Here is a 23,602-nt window from a genome sequence, read left to right as displayed (position 1 = left end):
TAACTTTTGTAAAAATGTCTCAAACACGTGGTAAAGTAGATATGATACATTTACTTATCAAAAATCAAGTACTATTAAAGGGAATAAAATATTGCAACAAGAGTGGCTATATACGGCTGCCTATTTCTTTTTAAATCCCCACTATTACAGCTGGGGTAGTAACTGGCGCTAATTCTTCAACCCACACATTCCTGTTTATTTTTTCAATGTATTCATAAAACGATTATTTCCACCATAAATCCGTTATTCTTTTAAACACGATTAAAGAATTAACTCCCTGATTTAGGAACACGTGTCGCGTTAATTAAAAACAAAACTAAAAAACACCCAACAATTTAAAATCCGAGCCATTTACTAATAAATGTTTTAATTAAATTGTTCAAACAGAGAAACAGTTTGTGTTGTATAGAAAGTAAAACAATGTCAACAAATATGAAGTCTATCTTAATTTCCTATCTTTGTACTTTATTGACTTTCAGGTACAATTACGGCGCTGACAATGTCGTTAATTTCCGCGACCTCACGCATGACATGCATTACCATACCTTTATCAACGTTTTTCAATTTTCAAATATAAGTTGAAAATATCTGTCAAACGGTCAACTACCAGTTCTTAGCATTTTAAGAGAGGTTAAAACTAGACGTAAATGTTTAAACATTTTACAATAAACTTAAATAAAATTTCACCGGCCTAATTGAAAGCACACGTTCTTCAAACTGATCAAATTACGTTTTAAACACTAATTATGCACTGCTTTTACATTGTCACATGTAATATGAAACTAGTTTTAAAAAATAGAAAAATAAATTAATGTTTCGATTTTTATCATGTTGATTTGTAGACTTTCAGGATGGTGTGAATCGATGATGCTTTGTTATTTATAGATAATTTGAAGAGGATTATTTATTTTTTTGAAAATATTCTTGTAACGCTTTCATATTTCTGTTTCCATCTGTAATTCAGCTCTTAATTATATTTCAAGTAAAAAAAACATATTGCTTTGAAATGTTAAACTTGGCTTTTCTGTAAAGTGTTTTAATTTTTCAATGAGTTGTAGATATAGTTTCGACCTTTCCCCTCCGTGTGAAAGATGTTATTACATGATTTATAACTTTTTTCTTTCTTTTTTTTCTATCAAGGTCATTTGAAAGACTTAGTGCTTCCTAGTTTTAACCTTAAATAGACTTTAACCGGAAGTAATTAACCTTTGCCAGCAGTATGAGGTCAAGCAAGCCCGGACGTGTGACAAGGCTCTGCTGTTAAACAGTTTAAACAGTTTATTGAAAATGCTGGGCCTCATAGAGGCATCAGTCACATATACAATAATATATACATACAGTATGACATATAAAGAGATATCCACGAAATATGCTGATGTATTACATGGCAAATATAAATCAAAAATGAAAGTGTTACATTATGAAAATAAGCTTAGTTATCAGTTACTTAAATGCTGAAATAATTTTTTTACAGAATACTGCAAGTTTTAACAATATACTCCTATCTGTGCTTGTGGTGGTGGTATTTTATCCGCCGGATTACGGTAGTACGTCACATTGAAATTACGAGAGCACAGTTCAGACACTGGCTCGTTCCTGGGCATGTTGTCAAGCAGTTTACCGGTACTAGAACTGATTACTTCTATACATTCCAGAGCATAGGTACAGTGCGAATGACCATGGAAATGATTTCATGATGAATTTTCAACGAAAGTAACCTTCCACCGTCCGGGAATCGAATCCGGGTCGCTCGATGTACAGTCGAATGCTTTACCTACTGAGCTAAACGGATGGCTATTAATCAGGCTCTATACCATTGGCTTTATATTAATCTATAAATTTTACCTTGATATGCCCAAATTGGAAATGAACAGTCCTAAAAATGGAAGCTGGACAAATTCATTTCAGAGATCCAGCAGGTTAACTGATCAAGTGTATCTATTGCATAATTATATAAATTATATATTCAATAAAGCACTCTTTTTTTTCTCTCGGAATATTCAATTTTAATTAATTGTATCATAAAATAAATTTTAAAATGCGTTTTTAACAAGTATCAGTGTCAATTTAATGTTGGCTTTGTGCTGAATTCAGATTGTTGCCAATGTGTATTTTTTTAAATGTAATAATACCTTCTTTTATATGTACAATATATTGACATCTTTATCAAATATGTTACAGATAATTTTCATAACAGGTTAAGTTTTCTGTTTACGGTGGCCCATATTATCCTGTCAGATTTTATGAAAGTGTTTATAAAAGTTAAAATAAATTTAATGCAGAACTTAAACACCGATCGAAAAAGGCCTTTCAATAAAATGAAAGTTTAAATGGTGTTTTGACGTAAGTATATACTTACATTATCGAGAGTTTCAATATTAAATCTGAAGGAATATATATGGTCAATATCAACTTCTATTCTTCTTTATAGACAGGACAGATTTTAAGAAAATATGAATGCTAGAGGCATTTTATAGTACAAGTAATATCTTGAGTGTTTTAACCTAATATGGGTATGCTGAAGACGATGAGGGTGGATACCAAGAAAATAAAAATGACCTTGACCTTCAAAAGGTCAATTCAAAATGGCCGCTTAAAAATACTAAAATAGGTCATTAAATTCTACAAGAAGATTATCACATCATTCCGGTACCCTCCAATAAATTTCTAGGATATCTTAAAGTAACAGCAAAGTTATCTATACAAATATAACTTGTAAAAAATGGAGACCATATATAAAAGTCACGTGGGTTGGCTACATAGTAGAGGTGTTAAAATATAATTGTAATACACCTTTTGTTAGCCATTGAAATAGTATTTTATGTATAAAGGATTTTCAAAAATGGCTATTAATCAGAGCGGGCGCAATGGTGCAGTGGTAACACTCTCTGCCTACAAATCAAGGGGTCGTGAGTTCGATCCCCCGCTACTCCACTGAACGAATAAATGACTACAAGACTGACAAAACCAGGACATATAACACATAGACATAGACACATAATGACGGCAACGATAGAAACAAGAAAAGACCTTAACGGAGCAGGAAACAAGTACCGAAAGTACAAGACCCAAGACGACGACCGATAACAGAAGGAAGAACGGAGACAAGACCTAACAACAAGAGAACAGAGACGAGGACCGCGAACAGAGACAGGGACCTATAACAGAAGAACTGACAATAAGCGATCTAGAGACGTCGCCGATAACAGAAAAACAGAGACACAGACTGATAACAGAAGAACTGACAACAAGACAACGAGGATTGATAACAGAAAAATAGAGACGCGGACCGATATAAAAGAATAACATAGACGAGAACAGATGACAGAAAAATGGAGACAAGGATTGATAACAGAGACGGGAACCGATGACAGAAGAATTGACAACAAGAAAACGGAGACCAGGACTGATTACAGAAGAAAACAACGGATGACAGAAAAACGAATACGAGAACCGATAACATAACAGACAGGGACCGATAACAGAAAAATTCACAACAAGACAACGGAGACGAGGATTGTTAACAGAAAAATAGAGACGAGGATTGATAACAGGATTGATAACAGAATAACATAGAACTGATGACAGAAGAATGTAGACATGGATTGGTAACGGAGACGGGAATAATTGACAACAAGGAAACGGAGACCAGGACTGATTACAGAAAAAAGAGACGAGAATCGATGACAGAAGAACGGAGAAGAACATAAACGAGAACCGATAACAGAACAGGACATGGACCGATAACAGAAGAACTGACAACAATACAACGGAGACGAGGATTGATAATAGAATAATATAGACGAGGACTGATGACAGAAGAATGAGACGGGGATCGATAACAGAGACGGGAACCGATGACAGAAGAATTGAGAACAAGAAAACGGAGACCAGGACTGATTACAGAAGAATAGAGACGAGAACGGATGGCAGAAGAACGGAAAAGAACGAAGACGAGAACCGATAACAGAAGAACGAAGACGACGACCGATGATAGAACATCTACCAACAAAAGAACTGAGACCAGGACCGATTACAGAAGAACGAAGATCACGACCAATAACAGAAGAACTGACAACAAGACAACTGCAACGAGGACTAATAACAGAAGAACGAAAGTGACGACAAATAACAGAAGATCTGACAGCAGAGAAATGCGACGAGAACCGATAACAAAAGAACGAAGACGACGACCGGAAGACGATGACCGATTACAGAAAAACGAACACCAAAACTCAGAAAAAGGTGCCTTTAATTAATGTATATTTTGCATGCACACGTTTTAACCCCCTCACACATATTTACGCTGTGCAAAATATAAGTAGGCGTCTGAGTTGCATAGAGTGCCAGATAAAATCCAGCAGATAGGGCAAGAAAGAGTGTAGTGTTCGCTGCGTAAAACCCTAAATATGTTTAAATGCTTAAAAATTTTAATACTATCTTTAATATTACTTCTATATTACTATTAAATTATCCTATAGAAAAATGTATGCCATCTTGGATTTTTCGGCCATATTGGATTGTTTTGATATTTTTAATTCTGTTATGGTGTCTAATTTGTTTTTACCTAAACATGCTTTGTGACAAATTTCAGGCTTTTCCTTTCCTTAAAAGTTTGATTTGATCTATCGATCATCCATTTATGATAAAGAAATGTGGCGGCCATTTTAATGGTCATTTTAAATGGCCATTTCAATGGTCAAGATCAAGTTTTTCAATTTGGTATCACCTTTATCGGATTCAGCATACCTTAAATAGGTAGAATACACCAAGATACCACTTGTACTACAAAATGCCTCTAGCATCTTATAGGGAGCCAAATTCTCAAAATCAGTCCTGTCTATTATTAAGATAGCTTTTAGTGATTGCCGGTTGTTTTTTTCTGCAATTTCTATTGGGCTTTAAAGTATAGATTCAGTCCATCAATATGAAGATCGTTTGAAAACGACCATCTTCGGGTAATGCTGCAATGTCGGGCAATGCTGTACATCATGTCGGGTAATGCTGTAATGCCGGGTAATTCTGTAATATGTCGGGTAATTCTGTAATGTGTCCGGTAAAGCTGTAATGTCAGGTAATGCTGTAATGTCGGGTGTTGATGTACATAATGTTGGGTAATGCTGTACGTAATGCAAGGTAATTCTGTAATGTTTGGTAATGCTGTTATGTCCGGTAATTCTGTAATGTCTGGTAATTCTGTAATGTCAGGTAATTCTGTAATGTCAGGTAATTCTGTATTGTCGGGTATTGCTAGAGTGATGCTGTTATGTCGGGTAATTCTGTAATGTCGGGTAATTCTGTAGTGCCAGGTACTGTTGTTATGTAAGGTAATTCTGTAATGTCGGGTAATTCTGTAGTGCCAGGTAATTCTGTAATGTCAGGTAATGATGTAATGTCGAGCAATGATGTAATGTCGGACAATGATGTAATATCAGGTAATGGTGTAATGTCAGGTAATTCTGTAATGTCGGGTTATTCTCTTGTGTCAGGTAATTATGTAATGTCAAGTAATGATGTAATGTCGGGCAATGATTAATGTACGGCAATGATGTAATATCAGGTAATGCTGTAATGTCGGGTAATTCTGTAGTGCCAGGTAATGTTGTTTTTGTCAGGTAATTCTGTAATGTCAGATAATTCTGTTATGTCGATAATTCTATAGTGTCAGGTAATTCTGTAATGTCAGGTAATGATGTAATGTCGGGCAATGATGTAATATCTGGTAATGCTGTAATGTCAGGTAATTCTGTAATGTCGGGTAATTCTGTAATGTCGGGTAATTCTCTAGTGCTAGGATTTAAGAGAACATTTTATGTCATAAAAATCAAAATCGATACACAACAACAAAACAACATTTTCTGTATGTTAGAGCAGCTAGTCTAAACATCATTTTAATCCATTGGAGAACCACAATCTTTTGCTTAATGTATAATGTAATTTATAGCCTTTATTATCTTAACATAATTTTTTTCGTTTACATAAATAACATCTTTTAAAAGCTTTTATGTACATATTCTTTATAAATTTCTATGAAATTCCGTAATGCCAGGCTCTTCCTTTAGTTTTTTTTTTCTTAAAGATTTATTGAAATGGCAAAATCTTGCTTCGCATATTGGCCTACTATGATAAACTATGATAAAATAAACGCTCGCCTAATTAAGTACATCATCTTGCGGGTGATTGAAAAAAAAGGAAGAAAGAGAACTATATTTTCAATCGATATGTTTGCCATGATCAAATGCACTCTCTGTATACGTATTGATTATCTATTGGGTTTTAATATTGATTTCATATTTTTGAATCAATCTATATTATGAGCGTTATAAAATTTAAGCCGTTGTAAACGTAAACTCTGGTGCACTTCATAATCTAGGAATGGCTCTTAGATATTTTCAGGTGAGTAATCACTTTTTAAATACAGAACACTGATATAGAATTGATTAATTAATGAAAGACTATCCGCAGATTTGTTTAACAAACAATGTTTAGCCTGCATTTCCTGTCGCGTGGTATGGGTTAGAGCTTAAAACGTCATTGAACATTGTGCATGTTGTTTACCAACGACGCAAAGCAGTTGCTATCCGAAGTTTGACGGAAAGGGGCGAGAAGATGCGATTATCTTTTGATTGAACAATTTTTCACATGAACAAGTTATCTTTATACTAACAGATATGTATGTTACCATATCAATTTAAATAGCATATACATGTACATGCCTATTCAAATTAACATATAATGTATAATAATGATAGCAAACAATTTCAATTGTAATTAAACTAAGGAGAATGAATGTTGAAGTGGATTGGTCTTCAATGGGCATATATTCCATAACTATTTCAAATATTGATAAAAAACAATAGAAAAATTATCAATCGGATATTCTTCTGAAATATTGCTTGAAAAAAAAAGCCAATAAAATTCTATGTGATGTAGAATAAACATGTATATGATAAATACTAATATTTTGTTCTAGAACATTTTATTTTCCACTATAATAATGAGCCGCGTCATGACAAAACCAACATAATGGGTTTGCGACCAGCATGGATCCAGACCAGCCTGCGCATCCGCGCAGTCTGATCAGGATCCATGCTGTTCGCTATCAGTTTCTCTACTTGTAATACAGTTGGTAAGCGAACAGCATGGATCCTGATCAAACTACACGGATGCGCAGGCTAGTCTGGATCCATGCTGGTCACAAACCCATTATGTTGGTTTTTCGTGACACGGAGTAGTATATGGGCCTCTTTAGCCCCAAGACTGCGCATGCGCGGCGGCCATTTTGTTTTCTATTAATAGCTACTCATTTGCATAAAAGAAATTACCTCACTACACATGCGCGGTGGCCGTGTTGAATAACAGACGTGCGGCGGCCATTTTGGATTCTTTTTTAAGAATGACATCATCACGTTTTAAATAGAAATAATATCTCCCGGAAGTATACGGAGCTGACTCGTATACACGATCTTAGGGCTTGAATCGCGGACATTGAAGGTCAGGTCCTTGGCCCTAGACGGGGAGATAATCACCATTATTATAACTACAGATAACCTTTGTATAAAAACGTGCTTAACTACACATATTAATTAATAAAATCATTGTTCGAATAAAGTAGAATCTCTTTAAAAAATGCAAACTACTTGATTACATTTTTAATTAGTAATAAAAACTGACTAAATATTAATATATTATTTTGAATGTGTTTTTCTATAAACATTCCAAATAAAAGAAAATACATTAGTAATAAGATATAATTGAAAACCGACTGACTAATTGACTCTCTATAATACTATAAATAAGACAATTAATTTATTACTTTAAATTTGTTTCTTTATAAAAATTTTAACATATAACAAAATATATGAAATTTATTTTCTATTTAATTCGATATTATGACTCTTTCAAATAATGTTTCTATATAAAATAATAATAAGGACATTTACTGTAAAATAATTTAATAAATATCTGCGTAAAATACATACATACGATGTTGACTCCTCGGCGGTCCGAATCCAAATGACACAAATCATCAGTGTATTATTTCTAAATGCTCTGATCACGAGTGTAAAGTCGCCACAATGTATGGCGTGTGTTTATTTAGGGACGGAAACACTAACAATGGCCTATTGAAATGTTAAAGTTAATCCCTTTAAAGTAGCCACTTGGTCTGGCGTATGTTTATTTAGGGACGGATATGCGGACAATGCTCCATTCAACTGTCAAAGTTTACCCGTCTAAAGTAAAAGCGGGTAATTTATTGAAGTGTCAGTTTACCACTGGGGCATAATTTTAAACTCATTTTGGAAAAGAAATGTTTTGAAAACTGATCATCACGAATGTGCAAAATTATAAAAAACAAAACAAAAAAACTATTATAACCGAACAAAAATACAACAGAAAAAGCGTTTTTCGTCTTTTGTGCAACATTTTACGATATACATTTTGATTTTTTTCGCATCAAATGATAGACCTGACAGAATGCTTCAAAATAAACCCTAGGTTCTCGATTCGATTTTTAACCGTTATCGAGTTATGGCCCATTAGTGGTTTTTAAACCATTTTTTCTAAAGTTCATAAAACCTTTAGATTTATATGCCGTTTGAAAGATCTCTGCCAGTAGATACAGAAAATGTATTATTATATAGATCTATATTTTACTGTTTCTGAGATAGGAGAGTTTCAATATGGCAGACAAAATCACTCATGCGGAAAAACGCGCATAACTTTTTCATTTATGAACAAAACATAGTCGTGTTTGGTATCAAATTGAAGGTCTTGACGAGTACATTTTAGTCACGCGATCAAACCGGATGTGAAATTACTCGTGCGTAAAAAAATATGTATTTTGGTTACTAGAGCAACCGAATACAATATGATTTTTAATTGTTGACTACCAATTGAAAGAACAGTTCAATACCTTTAATTTACACACCCCATTGTTGATTCGATATTTAACTGTTACAGAGATATTACGTAACAGCGATTTTTAAACCCAAATTTTAAAGTTCACAAAACCCTTCAATTTATATACAATTAAAAAGATTTCAATCAGTAGATTCAGAAAATGCCTAGGTTTATGGGTCTATCATTATGTGTTACTGAAATATTACACATATAGACTTAGTGTATTTTAACCACCAATGTTAGATAAAGCGTTATTGCACTAAATTGTTTGAAAATATTCAAAAGAGTATGGCGTCCTTATTTATGGTTCGATTTTATTCATTTTGGTATCAAATTAAAGGTATTCAAGAGTACTTTTAGACGCTGTCGATACTAAAGTTCATGCAGGAATTCAAAATCACTTATGCGTAAAAATATATATATTTTCATATTGAAACCATCATAATTTACTTATATATGAATCGATTTCAATAATTTTCTATTCATAGGTCATGAAGACATAAGCTAAAAATAACTTGCAATCAAATGCTTGAATGAACTGACCAATCAGGAGAAACCTTCATGTATATACAGAATCTAAGATTTTTCTCATTCTGTCTTGAGAATTTTAACCCTCAAGATGGACTATGATGATTTCGGGACTGAATATACACCTACAGACTTGTGTCAAGTCGACCAAATGGAACAAGCATTTATGACATTAAGCTCAAAAACTACTGAGGAACTTAATACTCGGGCAGAACTGAAAAGTTACTTTTTAAATAACGCGCGATACCTAGTTCATTGTCAATGTTGCAATAAGTATGGGTGTTCCTTTCCGGATGTATGAATGTATAGAGGTCGATTTTCAACGCAAGTGTTTACATAGAATGAATGAACTGTTTAATGTATGGTATCCACGCGCAAAAGAAATAGGACAGAAGAATGGATTGTTACCTGTACATATACTGGTTCATGTAAAGTATACACACACCCCCATTTTTTTATATTCAATGCCTGTATCCGATACAAATATGAAAGAATTCGTTCACGAAAATGGACAACAAAATTTCTAAAGTTATTGATCATATTCACAGTGTGTTGGAGAAAAAAGCTCTATCTTGAGAGAGCATAGTTTAAACTGAAAACGACATACATAAAAGCCCATTATGTAAAATGATATATAACTTTGTAATTATATATGTTACCATATAGAAAATAAACATATTTGACTTGAAGTAGTATTTGTCTTCTTTATATTTTAAGCGTATCAATCAATTACATTTACATGGTATCATTATACAAAACAAGGCAATATTTTTCTTTACAACCTTTTTATTGGGGTACCTTTACATTCATTATACATGAAACTAAAATAAAATCGAATAAAAATCGTCATTCAATTTCCTGCATTGCACATCAAATTGTGTTAAAAGGTCCTTTATGTTTATATACATGATGTAATATACACAATATAGTCCGCATATTTTTCGAATTTTTAATCCTGTATTTGACTGCAATTCATCCAGTAAGGCTCTTTTCAACAATTTCTCAAAGTGAACAGTATACTGACTGGGTCGTTTACTCAATGAATTAAAAGACTTGTCTGGTCCACGACCTAATATTTTCCAGATCCTTCACTCGTGTCTGTATTTGAAATCACAAATCTTCTTTTTGTTTATGAATTTCAACAGCCGCACACACTGTCACTAGGCACTAGTATCTTTTCAATATATTTTCTAGCTGGTAATTATCCATTTTAGAAAGTGAACCGAGTCCAGTCAATATCCGTTTTACGCTTCTTAGGCGCTAACGTTTCTATATTGGAATCACGTAATCGTTTAACTTCCGACTTTGCCATTTCAACCGCTTGTGTTACGGGGCTAACCATATTAACCACAGGGCGTTGTGCATTTTGAAGCTTCTCTTCCGTTTCTTTAAGCTTTTTCTCCGTTTCTTTGAGCTTCGTTTCTAGTGTCACGAGCCTTCTACGCGAATTACCGCCTACCTATAATGTACCGGCCTCTATAATCGGGTGTCACGTAACCGTCTCTCAAATCTTTAAAATGCTGATACCATTTATCTGGGTCATTTATATACGGCACCCATTTTTGTTGTTTATGATCGTACACCTCTATGGAACCCATGTTTGTGTTTTAAAAGTAAAGGAGCAAAAATCATTCTTACGGTATTTTTATTCTCCATCTGATATGTGATCTTCATTGTCATCATCTTTATTATTCTCACCATTAAAATCCTTGATGTCGTGATTGGGCATAACGCCTCAAACCGTCTTTTCTAAGTTTAACGGCTTGTCGGATAGATTCTTCAATGGTCATGTCGTGCTGATGTCTAAGTTTCTTCGCTGACTGGAGAATTTGTTGCTGAGTGGGGTCCTCTTGTAATGCGTAAAAGTCAATCAGAAACTGGCATAATTTTGTCTCATCTTCTTTCTCAAATGTGGCAACGCATCATGGCAGTGCGAGCATAAAGCCTCATTCAAAAGAGTACTCTTGATCTATGTAATTGTTTAGCCCGTCTTTAAATTGTTCTTTACAAGACTGTCGTAAAGGCTTTTGAAATCTTCTATCCCATATGTCATGACGTTTGCGTTCTTCTTTGAGCTCTTCTTTTATACGCTTACCAGGAGGTCCCGTAAAGAAAGACTTTCTTTTCATTCCAATATTTTCTTCGTCTGACTCATCCATGCTCCTCCTCCTCATAATCATCATCAACATCATCATTTAAAAGTATTGTCAGACAAGTTTTCTTCTCCACTAATTCATTTTCGGAATCATCCGCAGGCTGTCTTTCCCTACCTTGACTTTCAAAAATGTTTTTTTCGCGCAAACGGTCATGTTCTGGAGTAGAGGATTTCAAGTCTACCACTAGATAACCGTGCGGTCTCGATGTCGCTCGTTCGAAGCGTTTCATAAAGATGTTATAGAGGAAGGATATATTCTCCTCGCTAACGTAGCCACCTGCTGTCTGTCAATAGGGTTATTGAATAATACTAGGTACTGCGTATTCAACGCGATATCTCTGCAGGCTTTTCCTTGAGGAAAATAAATTTTGAGTCAGATACACGATAGATATGTTCCTGTGGTGACTGCCTTTGGTAAAAAAGATCAGCAATTCTTTGATCGCATTTGGCCTCTGTCATTAAATCGTCAAAAAACAATCAAGTTCCTTTTACGGGTATTAATATACTCTTGACTATTGTCAAGTAGTCGGGGATACCTCGTACAAATTCTATCCAGGGTATTCTACGTTGAAGTTTCATCGTACAGAGGCTGCCATTGCCCGTAACACAATATGATGCGCTCTGGTGGCGGATTTACTAGATTCGGATAAAAAGCAGTGTTTTAGTCCATTCAGTTTTTCCACTACCACTAGGCCCGGAGACGACCATGGAAAATGGGTGTTTTGAAAATTCATCTTTTCTGAAGTGTCCCTATGAGTGATTTGTTGCGATAAAGAATCACTTTTAACAGTGTCATCACTCCCATGTACATAACGTTGATGTCTCAGCATGACGTCACGTCTTGAGAAGGATTGCTGGCAAAACAGAACACTGATTCATTATTAAAGTGGTCACAGAAGTACACTGCGGTATTCTTCCATCTATTTGATATGATCATCCTTCTTACGCTGTAGACAGTTTTCTTTGTGATGGCGGCGGTGGAGGTGGCGGCGGCGGCGGTGGCGGCGGCGGCGGCGGTGGCGGCGGCGGCGGCGGTGGCGGCGGCGGCGGCGATGGTGGTGGAGGAGCAAGAGATAAATAGAAGACAGATCCTGTTTCCAGTCATAAATGTTTATGAAATATACGCAGAAAAAACATATTCTTTTTTTATACATACGTATTAAAACCTGATTGGCTGCTACTTTTGGCAAGCCGTTATCCATCTATTTATGTTATTAATAGTCACGTGACCAAAATCATTGGTCAAATAATCCTTCTGTCTGATTGGTTACATTCAGTCCGTAAAAAAAGAGAAACTGCTTTTAGATTGGACAATGTCATTTCTAAATTTAGATCAGCGCATGCGTATTATGTATCGCAGTGGTGACTTCAGTCATTTGGTGATTGGACGTTTTGGAGTTAACATCATTAACGCAGTAAGTTGAGTTTATATTTCAAGTACAGTATTTTCAATGAAGAATGTTTAATAGAAATAGAGCGTTTATGCACTAGTGATTTTTAGTCAGTATTTATAAAGAGCGCCTTAAAACATTTCGAACGATACCAAACATGACCGGGTTATTTTGACTAATAAAGGTGTAAATCCACATTTTACGCTTGAGTGATTTTACTTCATTTCTTGGTCCCTATCCGAGTCAGCGATACAAAAGTATACATTTTCTGAATCTAGTGAGTAATACCTTTCGTTCGATACAGGTATTGATAAGATCGGTCTGTCGGTTGAGGAGAAAAAATGGATTTCACGCATGAGTGACTTGACATCCGGTTTGATCGCGTGACTAAAATGTACTCGTCAAGACCTTCAATTTGATACCAAACACGACTATGTTTCGTTCATAAACGAAAAAGTTATGCGCGTTTTTCCGCATGAGTGATTTTGTCTGCCATATTCAAACTCTCCTATCTCAAGAAATAGTAAAAGATAGATCCATATAATAATACATTTTCTGTATCTACTGGCAGAGATTTTTCAAACGGCATATAAATCTAAGGGTTTTTATAAACTTTAAAAAAATGGTTTAAAAATCGCTAATTGGCCATAACTCGAAAACGGCTAAAAATCGAATCGAGAACCTAGGGTTTATTTTGAAGCATTTTGTCAGGTCTATCATTTGATGCGAAACAAATCAAAATGTATATCGTAAAATGTTGCACAAAAGACGAAAAACGCTTTTTCTGTTGTATTTTTGTTCGGTTATAATAGTTTTTTTATATATATAATTTTGCACATTCTGATGATCAGTTTTAAAACGTTTCTTTTCCAAAATGAGTTTAAAATTATGCCCAGTGGTAAACTGACACTTCAATAAATAATTAATTACCCGCTTTTACTTTAGACGGATAAACTTTGACAGTTGAATGGAGCATTGTCCGCATATCCGTCCCTAAATAAACATACGCCAGACCAAGTGGCTACTTTAAAGGATTAACTTTAACATTTCAATAGGCCATTGTTAGTGTTTCCGTCCCTAAATAAACACACGCCATACATTGTGGCGACTTTACACTCGTGATCAGAGCATTTAGAAATAATACACTGATGATTTATGTCATTTGGATTCGTACCGCCGAGGAGTCAACATCGTATGTATGTATTTACGCAGATATTTATTAAATTATTTTACAGTAAATGTCCTTATTATTATTTTATATAGAAACATTATTTGAAAGAGTCATAATATCGAATTAAATAGAAAATAAATTTCATATATTTTGTTATATGTTAAAATTTTTATAAAGAAACAAATTTAAAGTAATAAATTAATTGTCTTATTTATAGTATTATAGAGAGTCAATTAGTCAGTCGGTTTTCAATTATATCTTATTACTAATGTATTTTCTTTTATTTGGAATGTTTATAGAAAAAACACATTCAAAAATAATATATTAATATTTAGTCAGTTTTTATTACTAATTAAAAATGTAATCAAGTAGTTTGCATTTTTAAAGAGATTCTACTTTATTTGAACAATGATTTTATTAATTAATATGTGTAGTTAAGCACGTTTTTATACAAAGGTTATCTGTAGTTATAATAATGGTGATTATCTCCCCGTCTAGGGCCAAGGACCTGACCTTCAATGTCCGCGATTCAAGCCCTAAGATCGTGTATACGAGTCAGCTCCGTATACTTCCGGGAGATATTATTTCTATTTAAAACGTGATGATGTTAGTCTTAAAATAGAATCCAAAATGGCCGCCGCGCGTCTGTTATTCAACACGGCCGCCGCGTATGTGTAGTGAGGTAATTTCTTTTATGCAAATGAGTTACTATCAATAGAAAACAAAATGGCCGCCGCGCATGCGCAGTCTTGGGGCTAAAGAGGCCCATATACTACTACACGGCTCTATAATTATAAAGAAATAAAATATCCCACCATATACCTCTCACTTGCCAACAATGTAAGTTTGGGTTTTTTATGTTTAATACTAAAGACTAAATACTATCAGAGTAATTTTTCATAGTATTACAGACCATTATAGACAGATTCACTTTAAGTAGTTTTGTCTCAGACAGCAAGTATGTTTAAGATGAGCATAATGTAACGATTCGGACACGCATCCGACACTATCACACTGGAAGAGAAAATATAAAAAACAAATTTCTTAAAATATCCATGCACATTATGTCTCAGAAACAAATAAATTTTTACTTATTTAGATAAGGCAAACATGGATTTGATAATGTTAAAATAAAGGTTCTAGAGAATGTTAGATACTTGTTACATGCTGAAAGTAGCGATAAATGTGAAATAATTTGTTACAAAAGTTGCAAAATGTTAGCAAAGACGTATTTTGACCTCTATAAAAATACTAAATCACTATAACTGTACTTTTTGCCAAAAATCAACAGATAAAGGAGGGACAGTCCAAGCAAGTGGCCAATTGGTAACTTTTTTGGATACTAGAAAAGAACAAAACATTAAAAAGCTTTTGAGAAATAAAAATGTAATCTTTTCTGAGGCATATTGGGCCTTTAACAAAATTTTGAATTATTGAATTATTCACATCTTTAAGTTTCGAGTATAATGTATTTGATATATTCAATATAAGGTGGGTTAGTGGGATAGATTATTACTTTTTGGTAACTGTTACCAATAAACATATGATTTTTTTTTTAAATAGGGAACAATAGTCGCTCAAGAATGTCGTCTGGACGTCGAAGCGGCCGCAAAGAAGTTACGGAAGGCCATGAAAGGCCTGGGTAAGTACTTAACAGACATGCAGCATTATATTTCTTTTTTTACCACGTTAAATACAGTTAAACCTCTACAAAACGGCCCTCTGTAGAGCAATAACTCTTTGAAAATTCTGTTATTTTATTGCACTTTCTTGAAAATTAAATTCAGTTGCCAAAAGAAAAAATAAAATAAAAAGAAAGCTTTATATTGCAAGCCGGTTTATCATGGAGTTTCATAATGTCGCCGCCAATAAGACAACAAACAAAAATAGCTTGTGCAGTAATGTCGCGCGGCGCGTGGTCGCCAAAAATGCATTAAGTAGCGACAGATTTAATGCACAGCCATGATTTGGACGTTGTACTCACAGACGCATAACTCAGTCTTGATTTTTGTATTTTAGGGACGGACGAGAAAGCAATCATAGAAGTACTTGGTTCCCATAGCAACCACGAGCTTCAGTTGATCAAGGAATTCTATAACCAGCACTTTTTAAGGGTTCGTATAAAAATTTCAAAACCTATTGCTCCCCCACCCATACATGTTCAGCACAATCGCATAAGTTCTTCTCGGCACTTTCCGTTAAACTTCGAATAAGTATGAATAATAGATGAGCTTCGACTTTGTTACGCATTGTTTTAGCATTTATGTATAATTATGCAGAATCAGCTAAGTGAAAAACTATTCTTATTTTGTTGATTTAGATTTTTCATAAAAGCCATTGTACAGTTACTTGTGCTTCCCTTTAACGGCATTTACTCTTCCAATATTTCTTCAAAAACTGAGCAATTAAGCCGATTTAACAAACGCAAAACAAATGTTTAGATAACATCATTATCTGAATTGAACATTTTTCTAATTTATTTTGATATTGTGATGCTCCATTCTTGAAGCACGACTTAATTGAAAAATACTGCGCAAATATAACAAATGTGACAATCATTTTCTTGTACAGGTCTTAGGTAAAGATATCCAGGATGAACTGAGTGGACATTTTGAAAAGTTGTGTCTGTATTTACTGCTCCCTAGACCACACTTCCAAGCTTACTGTCTCCATCAGGCTATGGACGTACGTTCTATTTGTCTCATTTTCATAGTATGAAAATAAGTTTCATAAATGGACCATAGTTAACACTTAAATCATATTGCAATACCTTTGCCCAAGAGGTTCTTATATTGCAATACCTTCTTTGAAACATCTTTTGCAAATTAACGTGTTGCAGTATGATTGCAAATTGCCAAAGACGTTAGTCACGTTATAATGTCAAAGTGCCAAATATGATATTGCAATGCGTTTCCAATTTGCCCATGGGCTATAAGCAGCATTATTAAACCACTTATAATGCACAAGTGTCGAGAATTGTTCTGCAAAATCTTTGCTTACGAGGTATAAGAACAAATTGTTAAATAAATTACTATGTCAATGTGCCGAGTATGTTTCTTGCAATACCTTTCCTCAAATTGTCAAAACAAGTTATAACTATGATTTTGCAATATCTTTGTTCGAGAGTGTTAAGACAAATTGTCTATGAAGTTATTATGTCAAATTACCAACTATAATTTTGCAGTATATCTTTGCTCAAAAGGTATACAACAGATTGTCAAAGAAATAATAATTTCAAAATACAGGGTTTGTTTTTTCAATACGTTTTCTTAAGAGGTTTATGACAAATTGTCAAAGAAGTAATAATGTCAGTGTCGAGTATGATTCTGAACGAGTATATGAAAAGTTGTCAAACTGCCGAGTATGAATTTTTCTGAGAAACAATGGCCAAAATCGCGATACCTTAACAATATCTCTCTAAATTTATATTTAAACTATAAAGTCAAAGAAAGTGTATTTGACATGGTCATGGGAGCAGATCATACTCAGTTACGGATAGTTTCTTTTTTTCTTGTTGGGTTGTATATTTGTGCATGCAGTATATGTGTGCAGTAAACATAGAAAACTATCTTAATGTACAAGTATTTAATAAATCATTTTATTTTGACTATCTTGCATAAAAATATTTCTATAACAATACATGTGGTCACTACAAGCATAGGTTATTAACCTATATTTTTACAGGGACTAGGTACAGATGAAACCACTCTGATAGAAATATTATGTACATGTACAAACCAGGAAATTGCCGAGATCAAAGACGCGTACAGAGAACGTGAGTAAAGAAAGTTGACCAACCAAATCAAACCCAGTTTGGTCACATTTTAACCAGTGTGTATCAGATACTTCAATGTTTACTGTCATAAGTCAGCCTAAAGATATATGATATTGCTTTTAAGAATGACCTTAAGAAACCGGCATTGATGGGGTGCTATTCGACAAAGTAAATATGCTTTATGTTAGCAAGATGTACATTGTAGGTTTCAAGAAAGAACTTGAAGCTGACCTCGAGGGTGACACGAGCGGTCACTTCCGGTGCGTTCTTGTTGGTATCGTACAAGGTAATAGAAGCGAGGAACAGGTTATTGATCAAGCGTTGGTGAATACAGATGTTGAAGAATTACTTAAGGTATAAACACATAAGTAGGTAATGCGCCTCGCGCGTTTTTCCAATTGTTATATGGGCCAAAATTATTAAAGAGGAGTTTTGTGATTAATTGATTTTGCCTCGGTATTTTCTTTTGAGGGTTTGATCTCTATTAGCAAATTTAATTGCAGCGGTCAAATATAATATGAATATTTTTTGATCGCTTTCATGTAAACGCATTGTAATTTTTGGGCTTTCTGTCCTGGTATCATGGCATGGCCATGACCCCCCCCCCCATAAGACTCGAACTAATTACCCTCAGGTGAGTATTGAGGCCAGCACCTTCCCTAGTAAAGGAAAATGTACATTTCTTTGATTTATAAATTAATTAAATATTTTCAGGCTGGAGTAAAGAAAATAGGAACGGACGAATCCGTGTTCAACAGAATATTGGTTCGTCGCAGTGTACCTCATTTGCAGGCGGTGTTTGACGCATACAAACTCAAAGACAAACAAGACATCCTTGCAGCTATACACTCAGAAACTAGCGGACACCTCAGGGAAACCTATCTCGCAATTGGTATTGAGGTTCTTGTAATATTATTATGAATTTCAGCTTTCCTCCTCCAAAGGTTTAGTAAAGCAATTTACATTATAATGAATGTCCGCGCATCAGTCAAATGGTTCACTTTCTTACCGTAATGTACTCAGCTGCAAAGAAAGCGTAGTCACCATTGAGTTGTCTTTTACAATTAATTTTTATATTATGTGATTAGTCCATTTGAATGATGATAAACTTGCAAGGAAAAAATTCATTCCATCGTCTGACAATCCAAATCAGTAAATAGAGAATGGGTCAAACTGCATAAAAAATATAAATGTCCATGTAATAAGAAAATGTTCTACAAAGTTTTGAAAAAGGTTTCAAAGAGCACATGTTTTAAAGAACTACATGTAGTATATGTGCCGCAGTCCCCTATCTGCTATGATTTCCAATTCCTAGACATTTGCATACTAATGATGCATAAGAAGGTCATGTAAATGGTCTGTTGTCCATTTACTTACACATATATCATAATGTTCAAGTATCAGTTGTCAAGCGATTCCTTTTAAAAATTGAAATAAAACTTTTCCCGCTCTTTCAGCTCGTTATGTGATAGATCCAATAGATTATTTTGCCGAATGTTTCTACAAGTGTATGAAAGGGGCGGGGACAGATGACGAGCGTCTGATGCAGCTGGTAGTTAACCATGGCGAGGTAAGAGGTCAAATATTGTTTTAAAAATTAGAAAAAAAGTTTATTTATTTAAAAGCGAATTGTGAACACGCCCCCCCCCCCAACCTCGGGAGATGTTAGGAAAAACGAGCCGTGATTTAACCTGTCGTCTGTCCCCGCACTTCCATGGTTTTGCTTTCGCGCCAAATTAGCAAAGAACTGGGGTAAAAATCTATCAAGTGTATTTCCCGCGGTACAGGGGCAGCTGACTAACATAGTACATAAATGTAAATTATGTTTGCAGTTTCATCACATTAATGAGAGCCAAAAATAATTGCCAGAAACATGGAACGATTTAAAACTGGTCTATATGATCCAAGGTCTTATTCTAAATTGGAAAATGCTAGCTGTTCATGCAACTGGCCTGCAAACGGTGCCTACTCTTTCATGTCCCTAAAATAATGCAGCACTTCACCCATCAGTAAAATCATCAAATAATGACAGAGTGATTTATCTTTCAACCAAATAAAACAGTCTTATTCATAAATTATCAATAACGACTTTTGTCAACCATTTAAGGACATTCCAAGACTCAACACAAAATTTCTGAATATTTGAAGTTATCTCAGTTAACATTACTTTTCTTTTTTTACATACTTCTACATTCAAAATTACCTGAAACTTGTAATGACTAGTTAGTTTTTATTACTGCATATTGCTCTTTGCATAATTTAAGATAGTTAACTGGTATTCAGTTAAAGTAGTACAAATTATGATCAAAGGTACAGAACTCGTACCTTTCCAACTAAAGCTTTCAATCTTAGTATCTTACCAACTTGAATGTGTGTAATTGACTTGTCTTGCTTTTAATTAAGGGGTTCAAGCATTCAATTACACCAGTTCAAACAGCATACAATATACACATGTATGGTGAATCAGAAATTTTCCCAATGGATTAAATTTTGCAAGGGATGACATTGTGCTAGTTTTGTAAATTGAAAATATACATGTATAAGATAATTTATGTGTAAATTGAATATGTTCGATAATAAATGTCATGTAAAACTAACAGAACTGTTAGTAAAATACACAAATATTCAACCAGCAATTATTCCAAATATTGTTTTTGCAAACTTTTGCCCTCAAGAAAATATCAGATACCAGATTTTAAAATAGAGCCTGATAGACTGCAAAAATGTTTAACTGGACTAGCACAGTACTGGTGACATAGTCAAGTCAATATTGCTGCTCACATTCAATGGGGTTGAAACATTTTTCCTAGTAATAAAAACAGAAACTTGTGACATTTCATATAATTTTATAACAATATATGAATACAGCATAATCATATTAAATGACAATAGATTGTGAGTGTTCAGTTTCAAAAATATACTAGTTAATTAAATCTACAGTCAAACCACATAGGACCTTGGTTTCCGGATAAAAACCTTTTTCAGAGGTTTTTAGAACTCAAATTAAATTGAATGTAACAATTTTTTTTTAACTTATATGTCTCTTTTTCTTAAACCATCATTTTTCCTGATGTTTCTAAAAAAAACACCACTTTCTCAAATCTGGTCTTGAAACAAAGGTTTGACTGTAAACTTAACAATAGTTTATAACCCTGAGTGAATTTGCAAATTCTACATAGGCTGACTTTCATTTATTTTCAGATCGACCTTAGAGACATTGCCGAGGCATACCTGAAGAAGTACCACAAGGGTTTGTCCCGAGCTATACAAGATGACACCAGCGGTGATTATCGTAAACTTCTTGTTAGACTGACCAATATTAATGTGATACAACAACCCCCTGTGGAACAATTCTTAAAAAGTTTACCTACAGATTTACAACCTCCTGTGACACAAGATACCATAAATGATTCAACAGATGTCCAAGACACTAAAAAATGAATGTCAAAGGGTTGTGCATGTGAACTGTTTTACCAAGTTGAAATTATTATACATTGAATATCGTGTAAACAGACAATTTATGTATACATGTACTTCATTTTCTTCCATACACTGTAGATAGTATAGTACATTATATATTGCATAAATATCTTGTGACTGGAAATATATTTTACATGTATTTTTATGTAGTATTTTTGTATTAAAGATTAAATATCATATATCATTTGTATATTCTTTCAGCACTTATTACGTTGAATTTACAAGAACATATCTAAATTATGTTTGGTTTTACGGCGCATCAACACAAATTAGAAAAGACAATTTTGGCTAACCCTATGTGCTACAAAATAAGACAGGTTACAGTAATAGGGGTCTTTCCATACTCTGCCAAAATGAGCTAACCAGGCAGTGCTAAATTGGAACCTTATGTAGGCAACAATATTTATATCTGTCTCAACTTGTAAATCACTTCACTTGACTCAAGTCAAGCGTTACAAAATGTTAATTTACTCTTATCTCGAACAAACTGCAAAATTTTACTTGTATTGTTTTTTTCAATAACCATTGTAAATATGATTATGGTTAGCCCTGTTCCTATGAATCACAAACTACTGGGAGAAAAGTTTGCCAATCTTGAACTATTTTTAGTGTACAGTTCATATGACTAACAAGGGACTTACTACTTTATAAGCTAATACCAACAAATGGCCATAGTGACATGACTAGAATAGATCTTTGAAGAATATAAAACAATAACAGGTGGAGTTTGATTTAAAAAATAAACACAATTTTTCTAATATTATCTAAAAGCAATCAGTACAGCAACTCAAAGACAAATGAGTATGCCATTAAACTTCAACAATAATTAATCAATAATAAAATCAATGTTTAAATACAGTGTCTTTTATACAGAGTATTTATTTATAATAAAAATCCCTTTCAATCCCAAACTCTTTAAAATACATCTTAACAAAACATACTTAAACTATTATTTTTTCGAAAAAAAAAAAAAAAAAAAAAAAGAGAAGAAAATTCTCTTAACATTGCACCTCTCCACACCAGAATAATGATGATACTCACAGGCGGTCCCCCACCGCAGCATTGATACAACTAATTAAAACTGGGCATTTTAGCCCTACCAACAGGTGAAGATATAAGCCAAATTCATAATAAGTCATGTTTTTCCCAATTTTGGAAAAAAACTTCTTGTAAATATGAAAACTGAATGATGATTTCTATTTAAAAAAAATTATTATAACTTGTATGAACACTGTAATAAAGCATCCTTTAACCTAGCTTGACTTACATATAACAAAGGTAGAAAACATGTATAAATCATAAATTCATTTTATTTATAGAGCAACTTCAGCATTAGCCTGTGCAATGAACCATGTCACTCGTAAATCATATTTACTTACTTATCTTGCAATTAATGAACTTTCAGTGTAGAACAGGAACCGGAAAATAAATCATCTTAAACTCAATCTCATTAAAATTATATCCTAACTGTCCCTCCACTACCCATCTCTAGGTTGCGAAGAGTAACGGAGCGAAAACATTTATCTGATTTTAATGAGATTGTCCTTAACTACACCTGTGTTTATGGTCATATTTTTACATTTTATTCTTATTCTAGCAATAAATTTGTCAGATATGCTCTAATGGCTATAAACATCTTAACAGATGTTACCTTTGTGATAAAAATCATCTAACTTACATATTTATTATGATTTTTTTTTACCCCATTTATAAACATTAAATTTGACCTTTTGAGAATATCTAGCATTGAACAAAATTTTAACCATTCACTCTTTGGCAATTCTGAACGCTGTTGGAAAAGTCACGCAAAATGAGACTCTGCATGGAAAGTTCCTAAAAATATTATCTGAGTTGTTTCTAATTATTATTAACAACATGAGCTGCCATTTTTAAATGGCACGCTAGATTCATATTTAAAAAACACTTTGAATAATGAAGGATTATTAAACATTCACAAAGGGGAATAGTTCATTGAATACCTATGACAGAATGACAGAGTAATAGATCCTGTTTTGACACCTTCATGAACGACTCAATTGCACCAAGGGATATCATTCATTACATATCTATGACAGATTAATTGATCCTGATTAGGAACCTTAAATTAGGTTGACATGTTTCAAACTTCAAATGAAAACCTCCCAGTTACTCCCCCCGCCCCCCCCCCCAAGTCCCCCAAAAAAAACAACACCCAGAAA

The 23,602-nt window shown here is 33.9% G+C and overlaps 1 protein-coding gene across 1 annotated transcript; it reads left to right on the top strand.

Annotated features, from left to right (window-relative positions):
* Positions 1 to 6,278: 6,278 nt before the first annotated feature.
* On the top strand, positions 6,279 to 21,365 carry LOC132724509 (annexin A13-like). The gene is made up of 9 exons (XM_060709381.1): positions 6,279 to 6,396; positions 15,713 to 15,791; positions 16,169 to 16,263; positions 16,721 to 16,834; positions 17,834 to 17,924; positions 18,130 to 18,278; positions 18,639 to 18,816; positions 19,382 to 19,494; positions 21,126 to 21,365. Exons 1-9 carry the CDS (start codon positions 6,376 to 6,378, stop codon positions 21,363 to 21,365), a joined length of 1,080 nt encoding a protein of 359 aa, XP_060565364.1. The 5' UTR covers positions 6,279 to 6,375.
* The last annotated feature ends 2,237 nt before the right edge of the window (positions 21,366 to 23,602 follow it).

Source organism: Ruditapes philippinarum, unplaced genomic scaffold, assembly GCF_026571515.1.
Source record: "Ruditapes philippinarum isolate M1 unplaced genomic scaffold, ASM2657151v2 ctg1432_1_1_1_1, whole genome shotgun sequence".
Classification (NCBI taxonomy): domain Eukaryota; kingdom Metazoa; phylum Mollusca; class Bivalvia; order Venerida; family Veneridae; genus Ruditapes; species Ruditapes philippinarum.
The sequence above is the reverse complement of the archived record's forward strand: the minus strand, read 5'-3'. Positions and strand labels throughout refer to the sequence as shown.